The 24,991-nt window shown below is 35.3% G+C and overlaps 1 protein-coding gene across 2 annotated transcripts; it reads right to left on the reverse strand.

Moving 5' to 3' along the window:
• Positions 1-1,202: 1,202 nt before the first annotated feature.
• On the reverse strand, positions 1,203-24,450 carry LOC123662077 (probable cleavage and polyadenylation specificity factor subunit 2). Of its 2 annotated transcripts, none has more exons than XM_045596967.1 (14): positions 24,302-24,450; positions 22,864-23,129; positions 21,530-21,775; positions 20,348-20,535; positions 19,423-19,646; positions 18,529-18,675; positions 17,950-18,151; positions 17,381-17,471; positions 15,533-15,719; positions 14,602-14,692; positions 13,255-13,373; positions 3,396-3,411; positions 2,281-2,442; positions 1,203-1,322 (listed from the first exon to the last, which is right to left on the reverse strand). In XM_045596967.1, the coding sequence occupies exons 1-14, from the start codon at positions 24,448-24,450 to the stop codon at positions 1,230-1,232; spliced, it is 2,181 nt and encodes a 726-aa protein (XP_045452923.1). In that variant the 3' UTR covers positions 1,203-1,229. The 2 variants fall into 2 exon arrangements, with proteins under 2 accessions (XP_045452923.1, XP_045452922.1); XM_045596966.1 differs by lacking the exon at positions 3,396-3,411 and adding an exon at positions 9,204-9,210 and having other exon boundaries at positions 2,281-2,460.
• Positions 24,451-24,991: the final 541 nt, after the last annotated feature.

Raw genomic sequence — 24,991 nt, forward strand, 5'->3', positions numbered from 1 at the left:
CCAAATCAAAGGGTTTGACGGTGCACACAATTTTTCATGTAAAGCTAGGACGTCAAGTTTGAATTTACCATCTAATGACCCGGAAATACAAGCACCACGCGTGCCCAAAGAAATTTGTTCGTATACTGGAGCTAGTAAAAACCTGTATTCTTTAAGTAATTCCAAACACCTGTGTTTATTTTTTTTTATTAGTTATAGCTTCTGCGCGCGACTTCGTCCGTGTGGAACACAGGCGCGCGCAATACTTGATCATTATTTTGCTGCGATGTCTCATTTTAAAACTACGATATCACCTGAGATACTCATTGAAATCGAAATGTGTAAAATGCTATTATGTTTTAAATTAAATACTTGTGATGAATAACGTATTTATTTAAATAAGGATTTATATATCATGTTTAAAAAACATCTTCGCAAATAATACATTATTTTAAAACAAACTTGGTTAGCATAAAAAAGTTCATAGTGAGCCAACCTTGAAAGATAGATTTATGCTGTCGCGGACTTTTTTTAGAACTTTTAAAGAGGATCAATTCTGCCATACATGATTTTTGCGAAACTTTGACTGTTTTCACAGCGCACGCAGCGGAAGCTCTCAAAAGGAAAAAAGAACCCCCGATTTTGAAACATTCTTCATTGGTGCTCCGCTCCTTTTGGTCTTAGCGTGATGATATATAGCCTATAACCTTCCTCGATAAATGGGTTATCTAACACTAAAATAATTTTTCAAATCGGACCAGTAGTTTCTGAAATTAGCGCGTTCAAACAAACAAACTCTTCAGCTTTATAATATTAGTATAGATATACTGCGTACGGTCGGATTTATTTTTCGTCAGTTTTTATAAATTTTTATAAGTAATTTTTTTGTACTCTTCTGATAGTAACTGACATTAAAAGACGAGTTTGCTTTAGACCACACGTGACACGATTGAAGTAAACCTTACAAAATGTAACTCTCTCTATTTCTATCTTCACTAACTTACATCTCCCTCTGAACTTCCTTTCGCCTCGCCTGATCACACTTTTCGTAAACACTCATCACGCATTCACCAGCTTACTCCTCAAGTCAAGCGTGCGTAAAGAAATTTTACTTCATAAGATTCGGTGCAGTTGTTCGGAAGTTATGTGCGTACATACATTTTGGCTATTCATCTTAATTTAGATAAATAGATATGGAAGTTTATTGTAATAAAACAAATGTCAACTTTAATAAAATTTAATCAGCCTTTTTAAACAATAGCGAATTGATCGTACAGCATTTCTCTGATTTTGAAATATTCCTCAGACAACACGCCTTCGAGAGCGACACGTCCATTTTCCAACTGGAAAAAAGAAAACAGTAGTTAGAAAAAGGCGGAGTAAAAAATTCTTTAGTATTGATAACGTAATAAAAAACGGATCGCAACAGATTTAGAATAGTGTGTGAAACAATAATTATTCTATTTAAAGACGCTGTAAAAAATTTTAGACAAGCATAGATTTCGGAAAGACTATATTTAAACTTTAAACAAAAATGTTTTAAACAATGTGAGACAGACAAGAGCAAGAAATCTAAAATATTTCAACCCGTATAAGCCTTGTACAAGTCAGTTTGTAATATCCCATTGCTGCTCATAGGTTTCTTTCCTCATGTAGAAGGACTAGAGCTTAATTCACCACGCTGCTCCAATGTCGCAACTCACACACGGATATATTCGTTACTATGAGTAACGATCGCTATCAGGTGTACATGATAACAACCGGGACCGACGGCTTAACGTGCCCTCCGAGGCACGGTGGAGAGACTAACGAGGACTAACAACTAGATCGGATATAAATATCTGTATAAACACAAATATCCACACCGAGCGGGAATTGAACCCGCGCCCGTCGCTGTCTGTGCACCACTACACGGGAGCGGTCGTCAGTAATAGCTACAGTAAGCAGCAGTACTGTGTGGCTACGGTAGTAAAGAATATAGCCACCCCCTCTCTTCCCGTGGGTGTCGTAAGAGGCGACTAAGGGATGACACAGTTCCACTACCATTTTGGAACTTAAAAAGCCGACCGGTGGCGGGATAACCATCCAACTGCTGGCTTTGAAATACACAGGCCGAAGACGGGCAGCAGCGTCTTCGGTGCGACAAAGCCAGCCCTGCGGTCACCAACCCGCCTGCCCAGCGTGGTGACTATGGGCAAAGCTCACGAGTTCACGTTATTTTTGGCGTAAAGTTGTGGAGGCCTATGTCCAGCAGGGGACTGTATAGGCTGTAATGATGAAGCAGCAGTACGAAGTAGGCACCCTCCGTATGGCGACGGTCCCGTTGCAGCACTCGAGCGCGCCGGCCGAGAACTCTGCGTTGAGGCCGAGGCGCGCGATGGCGGCGCGCAGCTCGGACAGGCGCACGGCGTTCACGAAGGACGCGGCGTGCGGCGCGCCGGCCGCCGGCTCCAGCGACACCGGCTCGTCCACCGCCGCCTCCTCTGCGGACGGCCGGGGCTTTTCTCACTTATATTGATATTGGTTGTATAGTTTTAGGAAGAAATTATATCATATATTAATAATGTATCAATAATTCAATGATAAATAATCTACAGTTAATGTTAAAAATATTGTATCGAACCACATTGATATTTAATATTTGCACACCATAAGGTAGAACATGTTTCGTCTATACTAATGTTAATCTTGTACAACTTCAACATCGTGTTCTTGCAAATAAACAATTATTATTATTATTATTATATCTATATATCATTATAAATTATGTAAATAGGTAGGCTCAATTAAGACAATCTTTGCAGACTACTTTGTCAGTTATTCTCATGTCTGACACATATCAATATCTCCATTCCCTGCTTGTCAAATCTGTTTGTTGTAAAATTATCCAACCCTACCCCCACACCCCCTCATTCAACAAAAACGTGTTGCTTATGGCGAAAAGTAGACATAACAACATTTCCGTCCCACCGGTTGACCTCTACGGATCCAGAACAGTGACATAACCCAATCTTGTCTTCCCTCTCTACCCAATAACGTACTACATGTGTCCATAAATAGTATATAAATGGGCAAAAAGAAACTGCACATATTAACAACTCCATCCAGCAGTAATTCCTCTATGGATCTGTTAGGATGCCGACCCTGTTTGTCTTTTTTTAAAAAAACTATACTACACCGCTAACTGCTTTATTTAAAAAGATTGGACACAATGTTGGAAAACTGACTTCCGAACTTTAAATTGATGTCCGATCTACTCGGGGCTCTGAGTCTAACTGACTGTTTTTTAATAAAAATAATATTAACGAAGAAACAATATAATTCAATTGCTGAGTAATGATAAAACTATAGGAAAAATACAGTGTATAATATTAATGCTTATGAAGCTTTTACTGCGTTGTAAAATGGGATATAACAGCCCCCCCCTTTTGACTGAGCTTTTTCTAAATTAAGATGAAGCGAAGTTTCGAAATAGCAAAATCATTAGAGTTCAGAAGTCATTACAAAATATAGAAATAGAAAATAAAAATTATAGTAAAATATTGCAAAATAATTTTGTAACAGTATAAAAATTCGAACAGTTTTACAATTAAATCGTATAAAAGAAACAGAGTAAAATTTAACTAACAATTAGTATACAATTGAATAATAAAATTGTATGAAAATTAAACAAAATTGTACAAAAAGAAATAGTAAATTTTAAAGTTAGTTTTATATTTATTTATGAAATAGTAAAATTAGAAATTAAACTTAACTATAAAACATGTATTAAACAATAATAATGAATTTTGAAAATAACATAGTATGCTTAGCGAAATAGTAAAAAATGTAGCAATTACATTTATTAACTTATTACAATATAACATTTATTAAATAAGTAAAACAAGTCGTTTTACAAAAGATTTAGGATTTAGTAAATCACATTGATAAAAATGATATAGTAGAAAATAGTAAAATAGCATGACATAGAAATTAAAATTTTATAGTAATTAAAATTCATTTCTTAGTACTAACAAAATAAAACTTGAAAAATAAATTAGAACATGAATTAGTTATTAAGATTTCGTGCAGAGGAATAGTGAACCTTGCTTACAGTTTTATAAGGTTCATAATTGTTACAATTTGGTAATGATTTTACCGATTTATTATCGTCTTCAGAAGTTGACATATCAGTCATCTCAATTGAATTTGTAATTTTAGAACTATGTTTCGATGACTTCTTATTATGACACTGATTAAATATTTGGATACAATATCTATCTTTACCTTGACGATTTCTTAAACATTTCAATAGCTTATAGGTTAAGAATAAAAATAGGAATACAATTAAAATATACGTGAATGCGGAATAGTATGAGCCATATTTAATAAAGTGTGATTCATTTTGAAGATTATTTAATTCTAATTCTAAATTATCCAGCTGATGATTCGCGTATTTCAAAGAATCTAAATTAATTTTACTTAAAGAAATTGGCGTTAAATATGGTAAACTTTGATTAAATATGCTCTTTTTACAACAATCGTCTTTTGTTATATCGAAACTTATATCTATAGCTGATTTAACAGAAAATTGATACGTAATTGTTGGCACTAGTTGAATAGTTTTAGAATAACCAATACAATTTTCAGTTAATTTGACAATGCCTGTGCCAATAATAGAATGATCAGTGATATCATCATTACATTTTATTATTAATTTATTAATATCGGATTGTACATAAATCCATCTGTTATTTTTTAATTTATGCCATATATCAATTTGGCCGAATAATAACTTGGCGTTACATTCAGAAGGTAAAGAAAGAGTTACTTCTGTTAATAATTTCGATTCACAATTAGGATTAGTTATGCTAGACAACATAGTAATTTGTTCACAAATAGAATAGTTATTATTAATAAATTTACAATCATTTAAATTATTAAGCATAGCATAATGTATTCTATCGTCACTTAAAGCGGTATAAGAATTAGAAGGTTGGATAAGCGCAAAAGTTTGTACATGTGAGTCATCGTGAGGAGTCGGTAATGGGATATTTTTATAAACAGTGAACTTATCCGGTGTTATTAACGGAATTTGCAAACTGAAAACAATCTTATTGTTATAATAATATGAATTAAGTTTCGAAACATCAATCAATGAATGAATATTATGTATATTTAATTGAACTGGAAAGTCTAAGTGTTTGTTTATTTGATTAATATGTTTAGTTAATTCATTATAAAGACTTAAAGGGCTTATTACACTAGGGTGCAAAATATTTAACTTTGAGAATAAAATAGCGTTTACAGTTGTATCTAGCAAGTTAGAAATAGAAAGTAAGGAACTTTCAATTATATTTAGCAAATTATTTATCCTAGAAATATGAAGAAGCAAATTATTAGTTTTTGTAACTTGCGAAAAAATTTCATTCATGTTATTAATTTGGTTATTTAATCTTAACTCATTTTGGTTTAATTTATAAATCGTGGCGTTAAAATTATTTATTGTCGATTTAATTATGTGAATATTATCTCGAAATAAATTGAATAATTCTGATTCACTTTTCCGACAAGATTCTATCGCGGCGTCATATTTTCTCGCGTCATCTGCGTCTAGAGTACCAAAGAAAAATTTAAGGATTTCCCCTCCAAATTCTAGAGATCTTTTAACTTTATTTGACGATTGATTATTAATTATTATATGCTCTAAAGATTGCAGTTTAATGTAATTGTATTTTATTAAAATTTCAACGGGATTTGAAAAATCTTTACATTGAGAAAATTCGTCAGTATTTATTTTTGAACAAAGGTTTAAGATATCGTATAATAAATTTTCAATTTTATTGAGATACGGATTTAAAGATATAAGGTCTATATATGTTATGACTTTCCAATAATCGTTATAAAAATTAATATTCGTAATAGGTTCAAAATAAATTCCAGGACTATGAGATATAGGAATGATACTTGATTCAGCGTGGCTTCGGCTTCCATAGCATAAAGCTCTGAAAAATTAAAAATGAATAATTTTAAGGTGCGGAAATAGCAGGCTTAATCTCGTTTGTGTGATATTTAATATGTTTACGACCTATTTGTATGGTTACATTATGTTTATTGTGTACTTTTATGATTTTGTATGGACCTTTCCATATCGGTGATAGAGCCTTACGGAGTCGGTGATGGTATTTTACATATACTGAGTCACCAGTTTTATATGAAATTTCGCGTGAACTATAATCATAATATTGTTTAGACTTTTCTTTGCTATTAATTATATTTTGAATAGCTTTTTCCCTACTAACACGCATTCGATATTGCAAAGATCGAATATATTCATTGTAAGTTGTATTGTTATTGGTTTCATATAGAGAATTAGGAATGTTAGGTTTATGACCATATAATAATTCATAAGGGGTGAAATTAGTAGTGCAATGAGGGGTAGTATTAATAGCTAGTATTGCGGTAAATAAATAGCAATGCCAATCGTTCTGGTTTTCGTTTACAAATGATTTTAAATATTCTTTTAATGTAGCATGTGAGCGTTCTAGAGCTCCATTTGTTTGTGGATGATAAGGTGTAGTAAATAGGGCTTTAATTTTTAGGATTTGAGTTAATTCTTTGAATAATTCAGACGTAAAACAAGTACCTAAATCCGTTAAAATTGTTTTAGGGAAACCGAAAAGAGACATAAAATGTACAAGATTTCTGGCTATTTCTTCACTGGTAGCCGTGACCATGGGATAGGCACTAGAAAATTTCGTTAAGTCATCTTGTAGTGTAAGGATAAATTTAAATTTTTGATAACCTGCTTCAGGTAAGGGACCAACGATGTCGAGAGCTAAACGTTCAAATGGTTTAGTGGAAGTAGAAGTTATCTCCATTGGAGCCTTATTGGACATTCTCAATGGTTTATTAATTTGACATAATTGACATTTCTTTACATAATCTACGATATCAGAGCGCATACCTTTCCAGTAATAGGCAGCTTTAATTCGATTATACATACGATTTGACCCTGGGTGACCTGCAATAGGTGAGTCATGATTTTCTTTTAAAATTTTAGGGATTTCCACGGGAGTAGGATAAATTAGTTGGTTTTTATATATATGGATTTTGATATTAGTATTATGGAAAATATAAGCAATCATGTTATATATTTTAATATAAGCTAGTTTAGAAAATGGATCTGAAAAATCCGATAAAGCGAGATCTGTAATATCAGGATTTTCAATTACAATTTTATTTCTAAGTTTTATTAGTAAATTGTAAATATCTTTAAATTTAGTTTCTTCATAATGATGAACTTTAGTAAACAGAAAATAGTAAGATTTATTCTTATCATTTACGCATTGAATTGTAAAAGGTTCGCGTTCAGAATTTAATAAGTCCTCGGGCTTTTCTAACTGCGCTAATATTTCTTCACAGTGAGGTATCGATGAGTCGAAATCTAAAGAGACGGGACACACAATGATTTTTTGTTTAGATAAATGTAATCCTTCTGTGCATTCCAAAATTATAGTATTCGAAGTAGAAAGTTTATTAGTAAATTGATCCTTAAAATATTTTTCATAACTAGAATTATTTAAAGTATTAATATTTATAACATTGACGGGACAGCGAGATAACGCATCGGCGTTAGAGTTAAGTCGACCTTGTTTATAAACGATTTCGTAATCATACTCTTCGAGTTTTAGGCGCCAACGAATGAGTCTACTACCGGGATCTTTAACGTTAAATAACCATACTAGTGGTCTATGATCGGTGACAATTTTAAATTTGTTACCATAAAGATAGGGACGGAACGTCTTGACTGCGAATAAAATTGCTAAAAGTTCTTTTTCAGTGGTCGAATAATTACCTTCAGGACGATTTAAAGTACGTGACGCGTAAGCTATCGGCTTATCTTTACCTATAGGACCTTGGGATAAAACTGCACCTACGGCGTAATTACTTGCGTCCGTGGTTACTATAAACGGTTGAGAAAAATCTGGGTATTGAAGCAGCGGGGCATTAATTAATTTTCCTTTCAAAACATCGAAAGCAATCTGTTGTTCCTGAGACCAGTGAAAAGTTGCGTCTTTTTTTAATAAAGAAGTAAGTGGTTTAGTTAATTTGGAGAAATTTTCGATAAATCGGCGATAATAGCCTACTAGACCTAAGAAAGACTTAATTTCTTTAGGATTTTTAGGAACTGGGAATTGTGAAACGGCCTTTACTTTATCAGGATTTGGGGAAACACCTTTGTCGGTGATAATATGGCCAAGGTAAGTGACTTCGTGTCTTAGAAACTCGCATTTGTCTGGCTGAAGCTTTAAGTTAAATTGGCGAAATTTGTCGAATACAAGTTTTAATTTCATCACGTGATCTTGTAAATTTTGACTGTATATTATACAATCGTCTAAATAAATGTAACAATGTAAGCCTTGTAAACCTGATAATACGGTGTTCATTAGCCTTTGAAACGTGGCTGGGGCATTTTTTAACCCAAAAGGCATTCTAGTAAACTCGTAGTGTCCAGACATGCTTGAATTTGTGCTTATTGTGAATCCTGTTTTTGGAGCATCTTTGGGACATGTCTTTAACTGATGGAAACCACTTGTAAGATCCAGAGTACTAAAATACTTGCAATGACCTAGTTGGTCAAGAATGTCGGTGATAAGAGGTAGTGGATAAGTTTCGGAAACAGTGACGTCATTAAGGCGACGGTAATCAATTACTATTCTCCACTTTTGTTTGCCAGAAGCATCCATCTTTTTCGGAACTACCCAAACCGGGGCGCTCCACGGCGAAATAGAAGGTCGGATAATGTCTTGGTCCAACATCTTTCGAATTTGGGAATCGACTTCCTCTTTGTGGCACTCGGGAAACCGATAAGATTTGACATGAATAGGAGGTGCATCACCTGTATTAATAGTGTGTTCAATAGCATTCGTGAAGGTTAAGGGTTCACCGTCTATATGAAAAATATCTGTATATAAAGAACAACACTCTAAGAGAGCTTTTCGCTCTTCATCATTTAGATGTGAACAGCGTATAAGGCTTAAAACTTTATTTGCACGATCAAATTTATTACTCGAAATAGAATTAATATTAAAACAAGATTCCGAATCGAAACAATCTCGTTCAATTGGCGTTAACTTTACATGATAATTCTTTACTTCAATATCATTTTCAGTTGTATTTAAAATAGAAAGATTTATTTTCTTATTTGGTTTTACCTTTACTATACAATTAGCGACATAAACACCTTCACTTAAGGTGTGATTTAATACGAGAGCTTCATTGTTATGATATAAGTCGGGCGAGTAATTTGATACAGTGCACTCGATAACGGCTTCAGCACGAGCCGGAATGATATAAGTTGGTTGTGTATAGATAATCGGAATAGAATGATTCATTATAGTCATAAATTTAGAATAATAATTAATGTTTGATTTAAAATAATTGCAAAAATCACTACCGATAATTCCATCATAATGATTTAAATTAATATTATCTCCTGTTACGTGAAATTTGTATTTAAATATTTCGTTAGAGATATTAAATTCCATTTGAAAGGTACCTAATGTTTCCACAGGATTTTCAGAACTGTTAATTCCTTTTAATTTGACAATTTCATTCGATAAATTTGGTATTTGTAAAAGACAGGAACCTTTTATAATACTGATAGATGATCCTGTATCGACAAGGAAACACAATTTATTCGAGGCAAGTTTGGAATATAAGTAAATATGAGGTAAAGATACCTTTTTGCTATAATCGTTAATTTCATAAATAAGTTTGGATTTGCAATTAGTATCTAAGTCACATGTATGTGACATAGTTTTAATATTAGAGTTAGTATTTTGGGCGTTATTTTGGCAATTAATTTTACCACTAGAAGTAGTAGAATTAAGTTCATTTGATCGAGACATACATTTAGAATTATTTAAGTTAGATTTAAATGATATATTCTTAGAGTTAGTAACATTTTGACATTTATAATGATTAGTTTTGCCCTTAAAAATAGTAGGACTCGGCTCTTTTGGCTGAGATATAGATTTAGTAAAGTTAGTAGGATTCAACATTTTTAGTTGAAATTTAGATTTAGTAGAGCTAGTAGGACTCAACATTTTTGGTTGAGATTTAGATTTAGTAGAATTAGTAGGATTCAACATTATTTGTTGAAATTTAGATTTAGTAGATTTAGTATGACTCAACACTTTTGGTTGAGATTTGAATTTAGTAGAGTTAGTAGGATTCAACATTTTCTGTTGAAATTTAGATTTAGTAGAGTTAGTATGACTCAACACTTTTGGTTGAGATTTGGATTTAGTAGAATTAGTAGGATTCAACATTTTTTGTTGAAATTTAGATTTAGTAAAATTAGTAGAAAAGTTAGAATATGGCGTGTCCTTATGACCTTGAATGGATTTTGGCAGACACGGAACCAAAATCCTTTTTAATTTAAATCTTCGTGACCATGAATCGATTGAGAATCATTTATATAATTATTCGGTTCGTTTTCACATGTATGTGCACCGGCAATATTAGAATTAGCATTTGACGTGTCATGTTGCACGTTGCTTGTATTCACACGGCGTTTCATATTAAATTGACGCTTGCGACATTCCATGATCGTATGACCGACGTGTTTACAATAATTACACGTTTTATTATAAAATATATTAGAGTTTGTATTTAAATTATTTTTTGGATTTATGTGAAATAGTTTTCGCGAATATTTAGGCTCTTTATTTTTATAACAATCTGAGGAACTATGACCTATCTTATTACATAATGAACACTGTTTCTGAGGTCTTGAATTAATTTTGTATAAATTAAATAATTTTTCCTCGTCAGTTGCGTATTGTATTGCATCACTGAGAGTTAGAGGGTTTTTACACCTGACGATATTAGAAATTGAAGGGTTAAGCCCTAATAAAAATGAATTTAAAGCAAGGTCTTCCATGGCAGCAATACGGCCTGGGAGCTCGCTCTCGTCCTTACAGCTATAATGGATATCTGAATGTATTCGCGTTAAAATTTGCTCTATCCTTAATGAATATTTTGTTACGTCTTCATTTGGCAATTGTTTAGAATGTTGTAAATCAGACAGTAAATGAGTCGCATGTTTCTTTTCTCCGAATGTAGACCTTAGAAATGTTTTTAAGTCTGTCCAATTTGAAAAATGTTTTAAACTGCATGCAACCTGAGCTTTACCTTCTAATTGCGATAATATAAATTTACATAAAATTTGTTGTTGGTCTAAATTAGCCAGTGACATCGCATTCTCACAATTGGTAAGAAATGCAGGGAGTGATTCTCTATCCCCACTATATGATTTGATAAATTTTGTTAAAAAGGATAAAGTTATTTTTTCTGACATTTCGGTTCTTTTCAATGATTCCGCTTTAAGAGACATTAGCTTAAAATACTATTATGTATGCTGAGCTTATAATAGGACAAAAAAAAATACAATAAGTACAATATGAATATATGAAATGCTTAAATCTTAAATTAAGTAGATTCAGAGTTTATAGGATTTAGAACACTGATTTAGAACACTGATTTATAAAACTCTACTGATTTCAGCACTTATAGCTGTTAAATTTACGATTTGATACTTTAAAAATATCACAAAACACTTACAAGAAAACGGCAATACACACTCGCATGTCGTCGCGTGGGAACCGGTGTCGCGTTGCGGTGACGTCTCTCGTAACTGGAGCGGATGGAATTTTTCTTGGTGTGGTGAGCTAGACCTGGAGACCCGGAGACTTGGAGCGGGCTCAGACGATATGCTGAGGCTGACCGTCGTCCTGGATGCAGTAGCTGGAGCGGGCTCACGCTTAAGAGCGGAGGCTGATCGTCGTCCTTTGAGCGGCTGGAGCGGGCTCACGCTGGAGAGCGGAGGCTTATCGTCGTCCTTTGTAGTTGACGCAGGCTTAACCCTTGGTTAAGTCTTACTGTCGGTCAAGAATTAAGGGTGGCTCTGTTCGGATACCAGCGTCTGTTGTTTGACTCTATGTCGTCAGACTTCTCTGGTATCCCACTTCTGACACCAATTTGTTAGGATGCCGACCCTGTTTGTCTTTTTTTAAAAAAACTATACTACACCGCTAACTGCTTTATTTAAAAAGATTGGACACAATGTTGGAAAACTGACTTCCGAACTTTAAATTGATGTCCGATCTACTCGGGGCTCTGAGTCTAACTGACTGTTTTTTAATAAAAATAATATTAACGAAGAAACAATATAATTCAATTGCTGAGTAATGATAAAACTATAGGAAAAATACAGTGTATAATATTAATGCTTATGAAGCTTTTACTGCGTTGTAAAATGGGATATAACAGATCGAAACAGCAAGATCATTTAACCCAGATTCCTCTCCACACCTCCACATAACACTATACAGCATCATACTACGTGTTCACATTATCTCTCACTGCCATGGGTTGATTGGAAGAGATCTCTTTTAGAGATAAGTTCGCCCTTGCCAACTTCCTACAATATAATGACTATTGTAAAATTTACTTAGTGCAATAAAGAATTAGAATAGCCGACCGGTGGCGGGATAACCATCCAACTGCTGGCTTTGAAATACACAGGCCGAAGACGGGCAGCAGCGTCTTCGGTGCGACAAAACCAGCTCTGCGGTCACCAACCCGCCTGCCCAGCGTAGTGACTGTGGGCAAAACACATGAGTTCGCGCTATTTTTGGCGTGAACTTGTGGAGGCCTATGTCCAGCAGTGGACTGTATAGGCTGTAATGATGATGATGATGATGATGATGAATAAAGAATATATATACTACATAACACAAATAGTGTACATATATCTTCTAGCTTCCTCCACCCAATTTTCTTTTCCAAACACGTTTGTCTGAGGATTAGTATTTAAAAGCTCTCTATCTTGAGGAACCCTACCCTTTAACAGAATATAATTATGTCCACTAATAGTGTGTGTATTCGGGCGGTTGGCTCGCTCGCACGCATTGCGGTGACGTCAGTGCACAGCCCCGCCAGCTCCACGTCGTCCTCAAAACACTGGGCTATACAACGTAAGACCACAAACATCTAGTCTCCCTCAGTCCGCACCCTTTTGTCACACCACGTCTCCACACCAGTGCCCCCCCCCCGCCACGTACCGGCGGCGGGCTCCCGCGCGCGCGGCGCGGTCACGACGGCGGACAGCCCGCCAGCTCTGTGTCACCTTCAACACTGCTACACGACGTGCGACCACGAACATCTATTCGCCCCACCAGCACCCTTGTATCACACCATGTGCCCACAAACAGTGAGCTGTACCACGTACCGGCGGCGGGCTCCCTTGCGCGCGGCGCGGTCACGACGGCGGACAGCCACGCCAGCTCCGCGTCGCCCGCCTGCTTCCACCACACGCCCGCCAGCAGCCCGTCCGTCAGCTTCACCTGGAACACCGTACACACGTGATGTTATCACAATACTGCCGTGCTTCAGAAGAAAGCGGTAACCGTTTTTACTGCTTTTGTGTCACTTTAACACCGTCACCATACTAATAAGGTTGGTGTGTGAACAGTCTCCATCAGAATTTTGTAATTATTATATTCCGCAGTCTTATTTAAATATTATATTAAAAAAAAAAAATTTACCGACTTCAAAAAAGGAGAAGGTTTTCGATTCGATTGTATTTTTCTTAATGCATGTTACCTCAGAACTTGACTGGGTGGATCCCTATGACCTATTTCGATCACTTTTTTTTTAATCGAGTTCTGTGGTGCGTGTAATGTGGTCTCATTTAAATTTAATTTTGATCTGATAAGTAGTAGTATTACTGGTCCATGTAACTGAAGTCGTTTTTTTCGTTTGGAAGCAAAACAAATTATTTTTTACCGACTTTAAAAAAGGACGAGGTTCTCAATTTGTCTGTATTTATTATGTGTGTTAGTTATCATAATTTTTTATTGGGTGGACCAATTTTGATGATTATTTTTTTTCATCAAAAGCTTGTTTGTATATATCATCATACTATAGTCCTATTTGAGTTTTATCGAGATCTGACTTTTTGACATTTGCTTTGCTTACCTACGTGGTGTTACTTCATACTTATCGATGTAATTGAAGTCGGTTTGTTTCGTTTGCGAACAAACGCAATAGCACTGATTTTGTAAAATATTGACGTCATTACATTTTTTTATGATTGCAACTTTAAAATATATCAAAGCTTACCTAGTCAAACCTATATTCAATTTATATAAGAATGCTACCACGCAAAATAGGCGCACTAAGACGTCGAGTTGCGGAGAACAGCCCGTGGAAAATCATCATCAAGAATGCTGTGTCCAGTCGTCACAGGACCACATAAGGTTGTTGTGTGAACAGTCTCCATCATAATAATGTAATTATTATATTCCGTAGTCTTATTCAAATAATAATAAAAAAAAAAAAACATTTTTAATTAAGGTTTAAAAAGGGTTACGCAGTGGGCTCTAGACTGGAAGTATAATACTTTTTATTAAAGATCTTGATGAAAGGTAAAATAGATATATTTCGCTTTCTTAGAAATCAAAACTTAATTTGTGATTAATTTTTTGGAAAATTGTGATAAGTTACAAATGATCTCGCAACATGATACATATAGTTTTTATATATATATACATATAGGTTTACAAAAGGTACCTGATATATGTGGGACTCTGTGGTGGCGTCGACAATCTCCCCTCGTTTCGGAGTGAATATCTGCTCAATACCTTCACTTTCACAGTGCTTACTGAAAAAAATAATTATTGTTTAACAATAGAATAGTACATGATTACCATCCTCTAAGTCTCGAATAGACTGAATATTTGTTATATAGAATATTTTTAAATGGCAACATTAAAATACACATCACAAAAATCATCAAAAATTTTATTTAAGATCACAGCAAAATAATACTGTTTTCAAGCAGTATTGTGTTCCTGTTGGTGAGTAAGGTGACCAGAGCTCCTGGGGGGATTGGGGATTGGGTCGGCAACGCGCTTGCGACGCTTCTGGTGTTGCAGGCGTCTATAAGCTACGGTAATCGCTTACCATCAGGTGAGCCGTACGCTTGTTTGTTGAAAATTATTGAGCTCGTCTAAATTTAATGCTTAAACATCGAAACTATTTTTAGTATCTCGCTCCAAACTCGAGTTTATAAATGTATTTCACTTGCTTCACGTTCATAACTTTATTAAAATCTTTTAAAAAAAAATCTAAAATTATATTTTTTTATTCTCATGTATCAAATTGAGGTTTGCATAACAGTAGCAATAGTAAAGTTACATGCGAAGATTTTTTAATTTCCTACGATTTTTTTGACGTTAATTTTTTGTTTAATGATTATTAAACTGTATTTATAGCAGCTAGTCTGACCGAAAATTGAATTTCAATTTTTTAGAAAAGTTTAACTAAGCAACATACAGTATGTCAATATATTATAAGATTAAAATTATATTTTGAAATTTGGAATAACTTTATATAAAAAAAATAAAAAACAAGGTTGCTCACAACCCTATGTCAGAGCGCTCAATAAACTTTAATACTATTAACAAAACTTCCATATTTATGCAACTAAAAATTTACTCACGCTAGTGTCTTTAGGGCTGCGGGTCCGGCTCGAAGCCCTATTATGGCGCGGGGTTTGGCGTGGGCCACTACTCTTAGTAACGATTCTCCATCGCAGCGACCTTCTAGCTCGATGTACTGGATGTTGGCCCTTATTTGAACTTGACGCATCGAACTGACGCACTTGCTCGGTATCTCGGTTATTTCTTCTGTAATTATGTTGTACACATAGTAATTCTATTACAGTTTATTTATTTTTTTCCTAAATTATATAAATGTCACAATTATGTTGGTAACAATTTACCACCAAATAGTTACATTTATTTATAACAAAGATTTAGCTTCTACGTGCTGCAGTGTTTTAAAGTAATCTTTAATTCAATCAATAAAAAAATTTCAACAATAAAAACGGCGGTTTTTAAAATTCTTGAGATTTTTTTTTTGTTATTATCGTAACTAAATATTTAGGATTAAAAACGAGTGTGCTTTAGACCACACGATTGAAGTAAAACTTCTTTAACTACCCTTACACTAATATACGAAATGAAACTCTCTATTTCTATTTTCATTAACTTATCTCCCTCTCAACTTCCGTGGACGTCACCCGATCACACTTTTCGTAACGTTCTCCAAGTTTTCTTTCAAAGTCAGGCATGCGTATAGAAGTTTTACTTCAAAAATTTGTAGATTTTTTTTTAGATAATGATATTTCTTAAGGAAATAAGGACGCTCCGAGAAGCTTGTGAACGCCCCAGGAGGCTTCTGAGCTTTTGGAAGGAGCTGGGCTGGCTGAACTAGTACTAGTACTCTTTTCACGCATAGCGGACCACCTTTGTGTCTAAATACGGAAAACCGAGCCCACTACAACACAACACATAGATAATGATATCAGTATATTATATGTATATACTAGTGGTCGCCCAGGGGTCGAAATTCGACCATAATTAAAAATTTAAATTACAGAAAACCAAAAAATTATGAACATAAAGAACCTTTTTTTAAATTTTTCAATTTCACTACAGACTAACAATCAACAAAAGAGTATAGGTAAATATGGGTGTGTGTGTGTGTGTGTGTGTGTCAAATTCATGGTAGTGTGTGTAATGTTTTTTTTTTATTGATATAATATAATTTTATGCATAATTTAAAAAAAAATATTAGTATTTTGCTCTTCTTCTCTATGTAAACTAAAAGTGTATGAAATTTCATACTCCTCCGCCGGCGCAATTTTCGTAAAAATGGGTACAAAGTTTTTGCTTCACGTATTTAATATATAGATACTAGCTGATCCGGCAAAGGTTGTTTTGCCATATATGTTATTAACCCACTTATAACTTAGGGGTATGAAAAATAACAAGGACAGACGCCGCCTTGGCGCGACGGTCACAGCCATGGATTGTGTCGGTTGCGCTGGCGGTTGCGGGTTCGATCCCCGCACATGACAGACATTTGTATTGGCCATACAGGTGTTTTAGCCGTAGTCTGGGTGTTTGTGGAGTCCTTGTGGCTTTCCCCACCGTGCCTCGGAGAGCACGTTAAGCCGTCGGTCCCGGTTGTTATCATGTACACCTGATAGCGATCGTTACTCATAGTATAATATATCCGCCAACCCGCATTGGAGCAGCTTGGTGGATTAAGCTCTGATCCTTCTCCTACATGGGGAAAGAGGCCTATGCCCAGTAGTGGGATATTACAAGCTGAAGCGTATGAACAATAAATTTTGGCCGATTCTCAGACTTACCCGATATGCACACAAAATTTTATAAAAATCGGTCCAGCCGTTTAGGAGGTCTACACCCAAGAAAATTCAGTCACTGTATCGATACAATGACTGAATTTTCTTAGGTGTAGAGTAAAATATAGAAATTACCTTGTGGTTCAATCTTCTGCGCCGGGGCGGGCGGCACGTCTCGTATTTCCCCTTCTGCGTCAACAATCTCAGCCAATCGGTAATCTTCCGGCTGCCAAAATAATAACACAAAGTTTATTAAAGTGAAACTTTTATTCTATTCCCCCAAAATTTTTCGTTCACCTATCGCATGTCGCATTCCGCGTTGTTTGTATGTTTGGATCTGTGTATTAATTTAAATCTTTTTATTCACTAAAGTTTTACTTGCATCGTGGTTTCATAAAACCATACAATTTTTTTTTGTCATTGCTAATATTCACGAGATTATTTCCTGAGATACAGTATGAAATGTATATATTGTATGAAAGTAAGAGGATCCTACATGGATCGTGGACATACAATCTTGTGTGGCCTTAGACCCCTCTAATCCGCTTGTGAAAGATCCGTTTAGCGCACGTCTACTAACTACAAACTACTTTCCTGTCAAATGTCATATTTTTATGCTTCCAGTGGTTTTTGAGATTTCATGCAGTAACCACAAGTTTAATAGTACCAGGGTCACATAAGAAGGTACAGTACTGATAACTCACCCGTATGACTTCCCCATAGTCATCTACCCTGGCCCTCTCTTCATGGCATGGGTACATCGCATGGTGTCTCTTGTTGGTCTTGAAGCATCCAGTAGGCCTGGAGTCACTCCTCACAGGTATATCATGTCTACCGGTAACCACCCACATTTCCAGTTCGCCGTCTGATTCTGAATCCGACGATATTCCACCTACCTCTTCTTTGCTGTTTGATAATTATTTTGTCAGGCCTAATTTTTACTTTTTTAAGCAACAATATTTTATATTTTAAAAGTTTTATTCCAATGTAGAGTAAACTTTCTTGAGATAGGGCTCTGGAGGATAAATCATGCTCAAAATTTGGAGCAGCCTGTCTGGGGAAGTACCTTGACCTTACAGAAGATCACAGCTAAATATTACTACTGTCGAGTAGCGTTGCGTTCCTGCGGTGAGTAAGGTGGCCAGAGCTCCTGGGAGTAGGGTCGGCAATGCGCTAGCGATACTTCTGGTTTTACAGTCGCCGATAAGCTACGGTAACCGCGTACCCATCAGTTTGTTTACCGATCAAGTTGTATAAAAAAGACTGTTACAATAAGTACTAACTTGACAGCACTGTTGAGGCGGCTCCTCTGCTGGAGGAATTCTTCCAATTCAGCACCTTCGAGTCTCAAACGACGCTGTACTGTCAGCTCTATAATGCGGTCACCACCCTTCTCTATCAGATCTCGAGCTAGTGTACCTGGAGACGTCCTGGAAACAGAGATTATCGTAAGTAAGATAACTATAATAGGTACTCATTTATTTATTTATTTATTTCTCATATATATAACACTATAGAACCTAACTCAGTCTACATGAAAAAAAAATCGAATGATTCATTAATATTAACACAGAAAGTCCACAACAACGAAACAAACGAAAAACGAGTGTGCTTTAGACCACATGACGGAAGTAAAACTTCTGTAGCTCCATCTAACTTATCTCCACTCTCCTCTCCACTATCTCTCACTCAACTTCCGTTCGCCTCGTCCGATCACACTTTTCGTAACGCTCTCGTCACGCATTCGCCAGCTTACTCCCCAAGTCATGCGTAAAGAAGTTTTACTTTGAAAAAGAATGGTTAGACATGAACCACAAGAACGGAAGAACAACAATATAACATGAATAAAATAAAAATCATAAATTTTGCGAACTCACTTCCTAAACAAGAAAAAGATATTATGTCTTAGCTAACTTGTTGGAATTCTGATTGATCATATAACAATAAAGATTATATTTGGTAATTTCTTTAAAAATACGTTGATACTAATGTTGGAATCGGCTGGAAGTTGAAACTCTGTTTATCAAGTAAAATGTCCATTACACAATGATTTCAAAATCCATATATTGCCAATTTGGTGTGACGCAGTCAATTTATAGCAATGTCGTCATTTATATGCCACCATCTATGGGACTCTATTGGCAATTACAAGACAAAAAATATGACCAGTATCTTACCTAGCAGTCAGAACTATTGAGTTTTGAGGATTCGGCGCCCATTGTAAAAATAGGTCTCTTGCAAAGCCTGTCTCGAGGTCCGGAAAAGATGCTAATACGACTTTGGGACCTGGGGTCCTGGTGACCTCAACGACTGAGTGGCAGAGGTGTAGATGTCGCAATGCAAATGGGTTACTGCGAGCACCTTCAAATGCACGTGTCAGTTTGTCACTCATCCATTCTATCTGAAAAGAGTCACAGAATTTAAAAATTGAATTTACAGTAAAAATAAGTTAAATTATTTATTAAGGTTAAAAGTTAATGTGGATCAAGCTTATATTATTTTAAAGAGACTACCCTTTAATATATACTTAGGGGTAAAATTATAAACAAAAAAATTTAGCTTGAATATGATCATTTGTCAATAATACTTATAAATTCCAACATTGAATATCTCATACAGTTATGATATTAAAATTTCTTACTTCTTTCCATTTTATGTGGGTCTAAAAACTTTCAGCGGCCCAAAAAATTTCCTTTATTCAAATCTCATCCACATAATACAACCACAAACAAATAAGATCAATTTAATTGTTTAGTAAAAGTTGGTAAAGCAATAATGTGTCATAAGTAGTAAAATATATCATTACATAGTATAAACCAAAGTTGCTTCCCGCTGTCTGTATGCTTAGTTCTTTAAAACTACGCAATGGATTTTGATGCGGTTTTCTTTAGTAAATAGAGTGATTCCAAAAGAAGGTTTATACGTATAATACATGCATAATATAGTAGAGAAACACTAATAATTTTAGAGGATTCTAATGCGATGTCTTAAATAAACACATTTTTATGCGTTTACATTGCAAATATTTATTTATTAGCATTGAACCCATGCGAAGCCGGGGCGGGTCGCTAGTATATAATATAAAACAAATAATATAACAACCTGTGATTTAGCGAACTCTACGACATTATAGCTGACGTTAGACAACAAAAGCAGCGAGTAGGCGACAAGCCCCGAGTCCTTATTTCTCCATAACTGGTCTAACATGTGAGCTAATTCCAACACTCGACCCGCAGTGTCCGTACACACGAGTACTGATCCACCTCCGCGAAGAGTACTGAGGATCGTAGCTGTAAAATTTATTTATTTAGATAATTTAACACTTTAAAATATTTTCAAAATAAAAATAAAACATAAATTTATTCAATTAGAAATATTATAAAAAATAATTTCATTATCGTTAAAAGTGAAGATACCATCGATTTGGAATATAGATTCTGTAACAAAAATCAGCAAGTAATTCAGTAGTTAGTTACTCTTTAAAAAAGGTGTTTTAACCAGTGTTCAGTATAAAATTGGTATATCTTGCATGAAATAACAGCGTCACTAAGTCCACACATCTTTATTATTAATATATTCTAATAATGTCTTAATTTTTTTTTTGAAATTGATTTCAGTTTTATTGATGGGCAAGCTTGTTTATATTACATGAAATCTCTCAATATATTATATTAGTAGGTTGCAAAGATTTTATAATAATAGGCGAGAAATGCTGATCTGTCTGGAATTTATGACTAAATATGAAATATATGAAGGAAAAAAAAAAGTTTTACGTCAAAAACACACTTTAATAGTAAACACTGACGAAAAGAAATTTTTTGAAGTAAAACTTCTTTACGGACACTTGATTTGGGTAGTAAGCTGGTGAATGCGTGATGAGGGCGTTACGAAAAGTGTGATGGCGAGGTGAAAGGAAGTTGTGGGGGGAACTAAGTTAGGGGAAATAGAAAGAGAGTTACGTTTCGTAAGTTTTACTTCAGTTGTGGTCTAAAGCAATCGTTTTTTTTTCAAACAGTTACAGTCTCGACATTTGTTCGAAATTATGAAATCATTGTATTATCATTGGTTCTAGACTTATTAGTGAAAAGTAAGTTCATAGAATTTGATACATTATATGTGGGTGAAGCTATTTTTTTTGTAACTAAATATAACTGATGTAATAATATGTGTTTATGTGATGTACTAACGTTTGAAAAAATAAAGATTTTATTATTATTATTATTATTAATAAAAGTGTTATAAAAAGTGGCATTTACAATATTATGGGGCATAGTTTACACTCACTCATTAGTTTTTCATCTCTCAATCTCCGTCTCTGCTGAACATAATCAGCATTCATAGCTCCAAGTAAGAGCAGTGATGGTCTCATGATTCTCTCTATTTCACATCCGTTGAGATGCCTTTCCTTCTTGTGGTTGAAGTCTGGTGCATAGACTATATCTTCTTCACCGGGCGCGGCGATACGCCACACCGTGCCTCCGAGTAAGTGGCCAGCCGGTAAAGGAGTTATGCGGAGTCCTAGGCCTTTACCTGTAAAATAATATCAGATATTTCGATTTTTTAAATTATTCGTACTATTTATTTTTGTGTTACCCACAGATTAGAGAATTCTAAACAACTTTTAATATCATATCAAAAGTCACTCACTTCAGCCTATCGCAGTCCACTGCTGGACATAGGCCTCCCCAAGTTCGCGCCAGACATCCCGGTCTTCCGCAATCCTCATCCAGCCGACACCGGCAATCTTACGTATATCGTCGGTCCAACGGGCCGGAGGACGTCACACACTGCGTTTGCCAAGACGCGGTCTCCACTCTAGGACCCGTCTACTCCAACGGCCATCGATCCTGCGACACAAATGACCAGCCCACTGCCACTTCAACTTGCTTATTCTGTAGGCTACGTCGGTTACTTTCGTTCTCTCGCGGATAGTCTCATTTCTAATCCTATCTTTAAGAGAAACCCCAAGCATAGCCCGTTCCATTGCACGTTGAGCGACCCTAAACTTGTGGACCAGTCCCTTCGTCAGTGTGCACGTCTCGGCTGCGTATGTTAACACAGGCAGGACACATTGTTCGAAGACTTTTGTTTTCAAGCTTTGCGGAATCTTCGAAGTGAAGACTCGTCGCGGTCACAGCGCTGTCTGTTGCAGTTGTAGATTCAATCCCTGCTTACTGGAAACATTTGTGTAGGCCATACAGATGTTTGTCACATTATGACCCTTTTAGCTTAGGTTCAGTAAGTATTTCTGGACCAAATACAGAAAATTCTTCCGAGGATTTTTGTGTGTGTGCCTTTTATTACTATTACAATTTGACGTAAAATAGTAATATATAAGTATTACCTATTAAATAGAATTTAAAATACATAAGTAAGTCATAAATAAATTAATACATCACACTCAACACTCAGCAAGCAGCACATTATGAATCCTTGAATTCTGTTTTAAAGTTGGAAATACAATCAATATACAAGTGCAAAAGCCCTGACAATAACAAACATCACATGTGGTTTATATGAATACTTGCCTCTAGTCTATTAGCTAATTGCTTTAACCACTGTGCTATTTACATGTCTTCACAAATATTTAATCAAAATATTGGTATATTATGGCTTACCTTTCATATCAACACTTTGATTGTATTTCAGCTGTGTTATTCTATCAAAAGCTGTATCCACATCATCCAAAGTAAACAGATCAAAATCTGAGACGTTTCTGTGTGACTGGTACAAGTCGTACATAAACATTTGCCCCATCTTGTAAACGGGCAGTGTGGCATATATGGGACAGTTTAGACCAAGCTGGCCAACAGCGTAAGGTAGTGCCCCGAGATGTAACGGATCAGAATGTGAAAGGAGGACTGCATCAATACTGTTTACATGTCTGTAACACAACAAAATAACTTATTAATTGCAATACTAATGACTGTTCTGATGACTGCTCGGGCGTAATGGTGCGTGTGTCGCGGGTTTGATTTTCGCTCGGAGTGGTTATACGAATATTTATTTGCGGTCTGGTTGTTAGTCCTTGTGGGTCTCCTCACAGTGCCTCGGAAAGCACATTAAGCTCTTTGACTCAGTAGTTATCATGTACATCTGATAGCTATTGTTACTCATAGTAGGGAATATATCTGCCTACCCACATTGGAGCAGCGTGGTGGATTAAGCTCTGATCTGAGCAGTGGGATATTACAGGCTGAAGCGTATGACCACTCTGGTGTAGTGGTGCATGACCCATTTATGTTACGTTTGATTCCCACTTGATGTGGATATTTGTAATTGTTCAAATACTTATTTCTGATCTAGGTGTCTGTCCTTGTAGGCATCCCCACTAAGAAATTTAGAGCACGTTAAGCTTTTGGCCCCAGTTGTTATTAGAAACCCCTGATAACAATTGTTACTCATAGTAAGGAATATATCGCCAACCTGTAGTAGGAGATAATTGTGAATTAAGATCTGACCCTTCTCTTACGTAGAGAAAGAGGCCCCAGTAGTGCTAAAGTTAGTCTTCAATCTTTGAACATAAAATAATATTTGTTTTTATATTAACGCATAGGACCAGACGGATTGGTGGATATTAAGAGAGGCCTACGTCCAGCAGTAGACTTCTAAAGACTGAGGGATAGTAGGATGTATTCCTTATTATTATTGCGGGAAACCGGGATGTCTGGCGCGAACTTTGGGAGGCCTATGTCCCGCAGTAGACTGCTGTAGGCTGAACTGACTGACTGATATATGTCGACATAGAGAAAAACAAATCTAAGGATGATAACATTGGTACTTCAGGAGGTATGTTTTAAAACTAGTGAAGTCCGCTTGTTCACGAATCAGATATTAACGAAAATACTTGTCAGTAAACTTGACTGTTTAAAATAGCGACACACTTAAAATTATTTTTAAGAAACAACATTTTATTATACATAATTTCAAAATGTCTACGTTGGTTCAACCCTAAACCTGTAGTATATGATAGCTTCGTGATCATAACAGTAAAACTTAACGTGTACTTTACTTGTTTATTATTTAAAACAAGCAAACATAACCTCAAATGCATACCTTTTAAGTTCCTTTATAAAATCCATGTCAAATTTTTCATTCCATCCGCAGTCCAGAAGAAACTTGAATTCATCTATTTGGAGCACATAACATGGTGGAGATTCATCTCCAGCTCCGGATAGGCAGTGTAGTTTTATAATAGAAGTCATTATGCTATGTAGTTTATGTTTATTTTACGTGAATTTGTGTTCTATATGAATTTCATTATAGGTGATATAAAATAAGATTGTTGTAATTTCTTATACTTAAGTGCAAAAATTATGTTATAAAATATTAGAATGTGTTAGAGAAATATTGCCGCTATACCGCTATAAGTGCTTTTCTTAATTGACATTTGACAAATGACGGTTGACAACTTGACAAATAACATTTAGCACCATTGTGTGAATGTGGCCTTGACGAAGGCACGGTTTCCCACATCCTTTTTTCCTGTCCCAAACTCCTCCGTCCTATATATGACATCCTTCCCTATGATATTCTCCGCCCTATAAATGTTCAATGTTTGTTGATGTTAGTGTTTAGTCCCTACTGTACATTTTTGTGTAAATATTTTGAAATAAATAAAATTAAGTTGTAAATAAACCATGTGTCTGTCCTAGTGTAATTAGTTTGTAATAGTTTAGTAACTAACAGTGGTTGTCTTAGTCTAACATTAAATGTTTGCGTTGTTTTAGGTTAAGGTGTAACAAT

The sequence above is a fragment of the Melitaea cinxia genome, chromosome 18 (assembly GCF_905220565.1).
Source record: "Melitaea cinxia chromosome 18, ilMelCinx1.1, whole genome shotgun sequence".
Lineage (NCBI taxonomy): Eukaryota > Metazoa > Arthropoda > Insecta > Lepidoptera > Nymphalidae > Melitaea > Melitaea cinxia.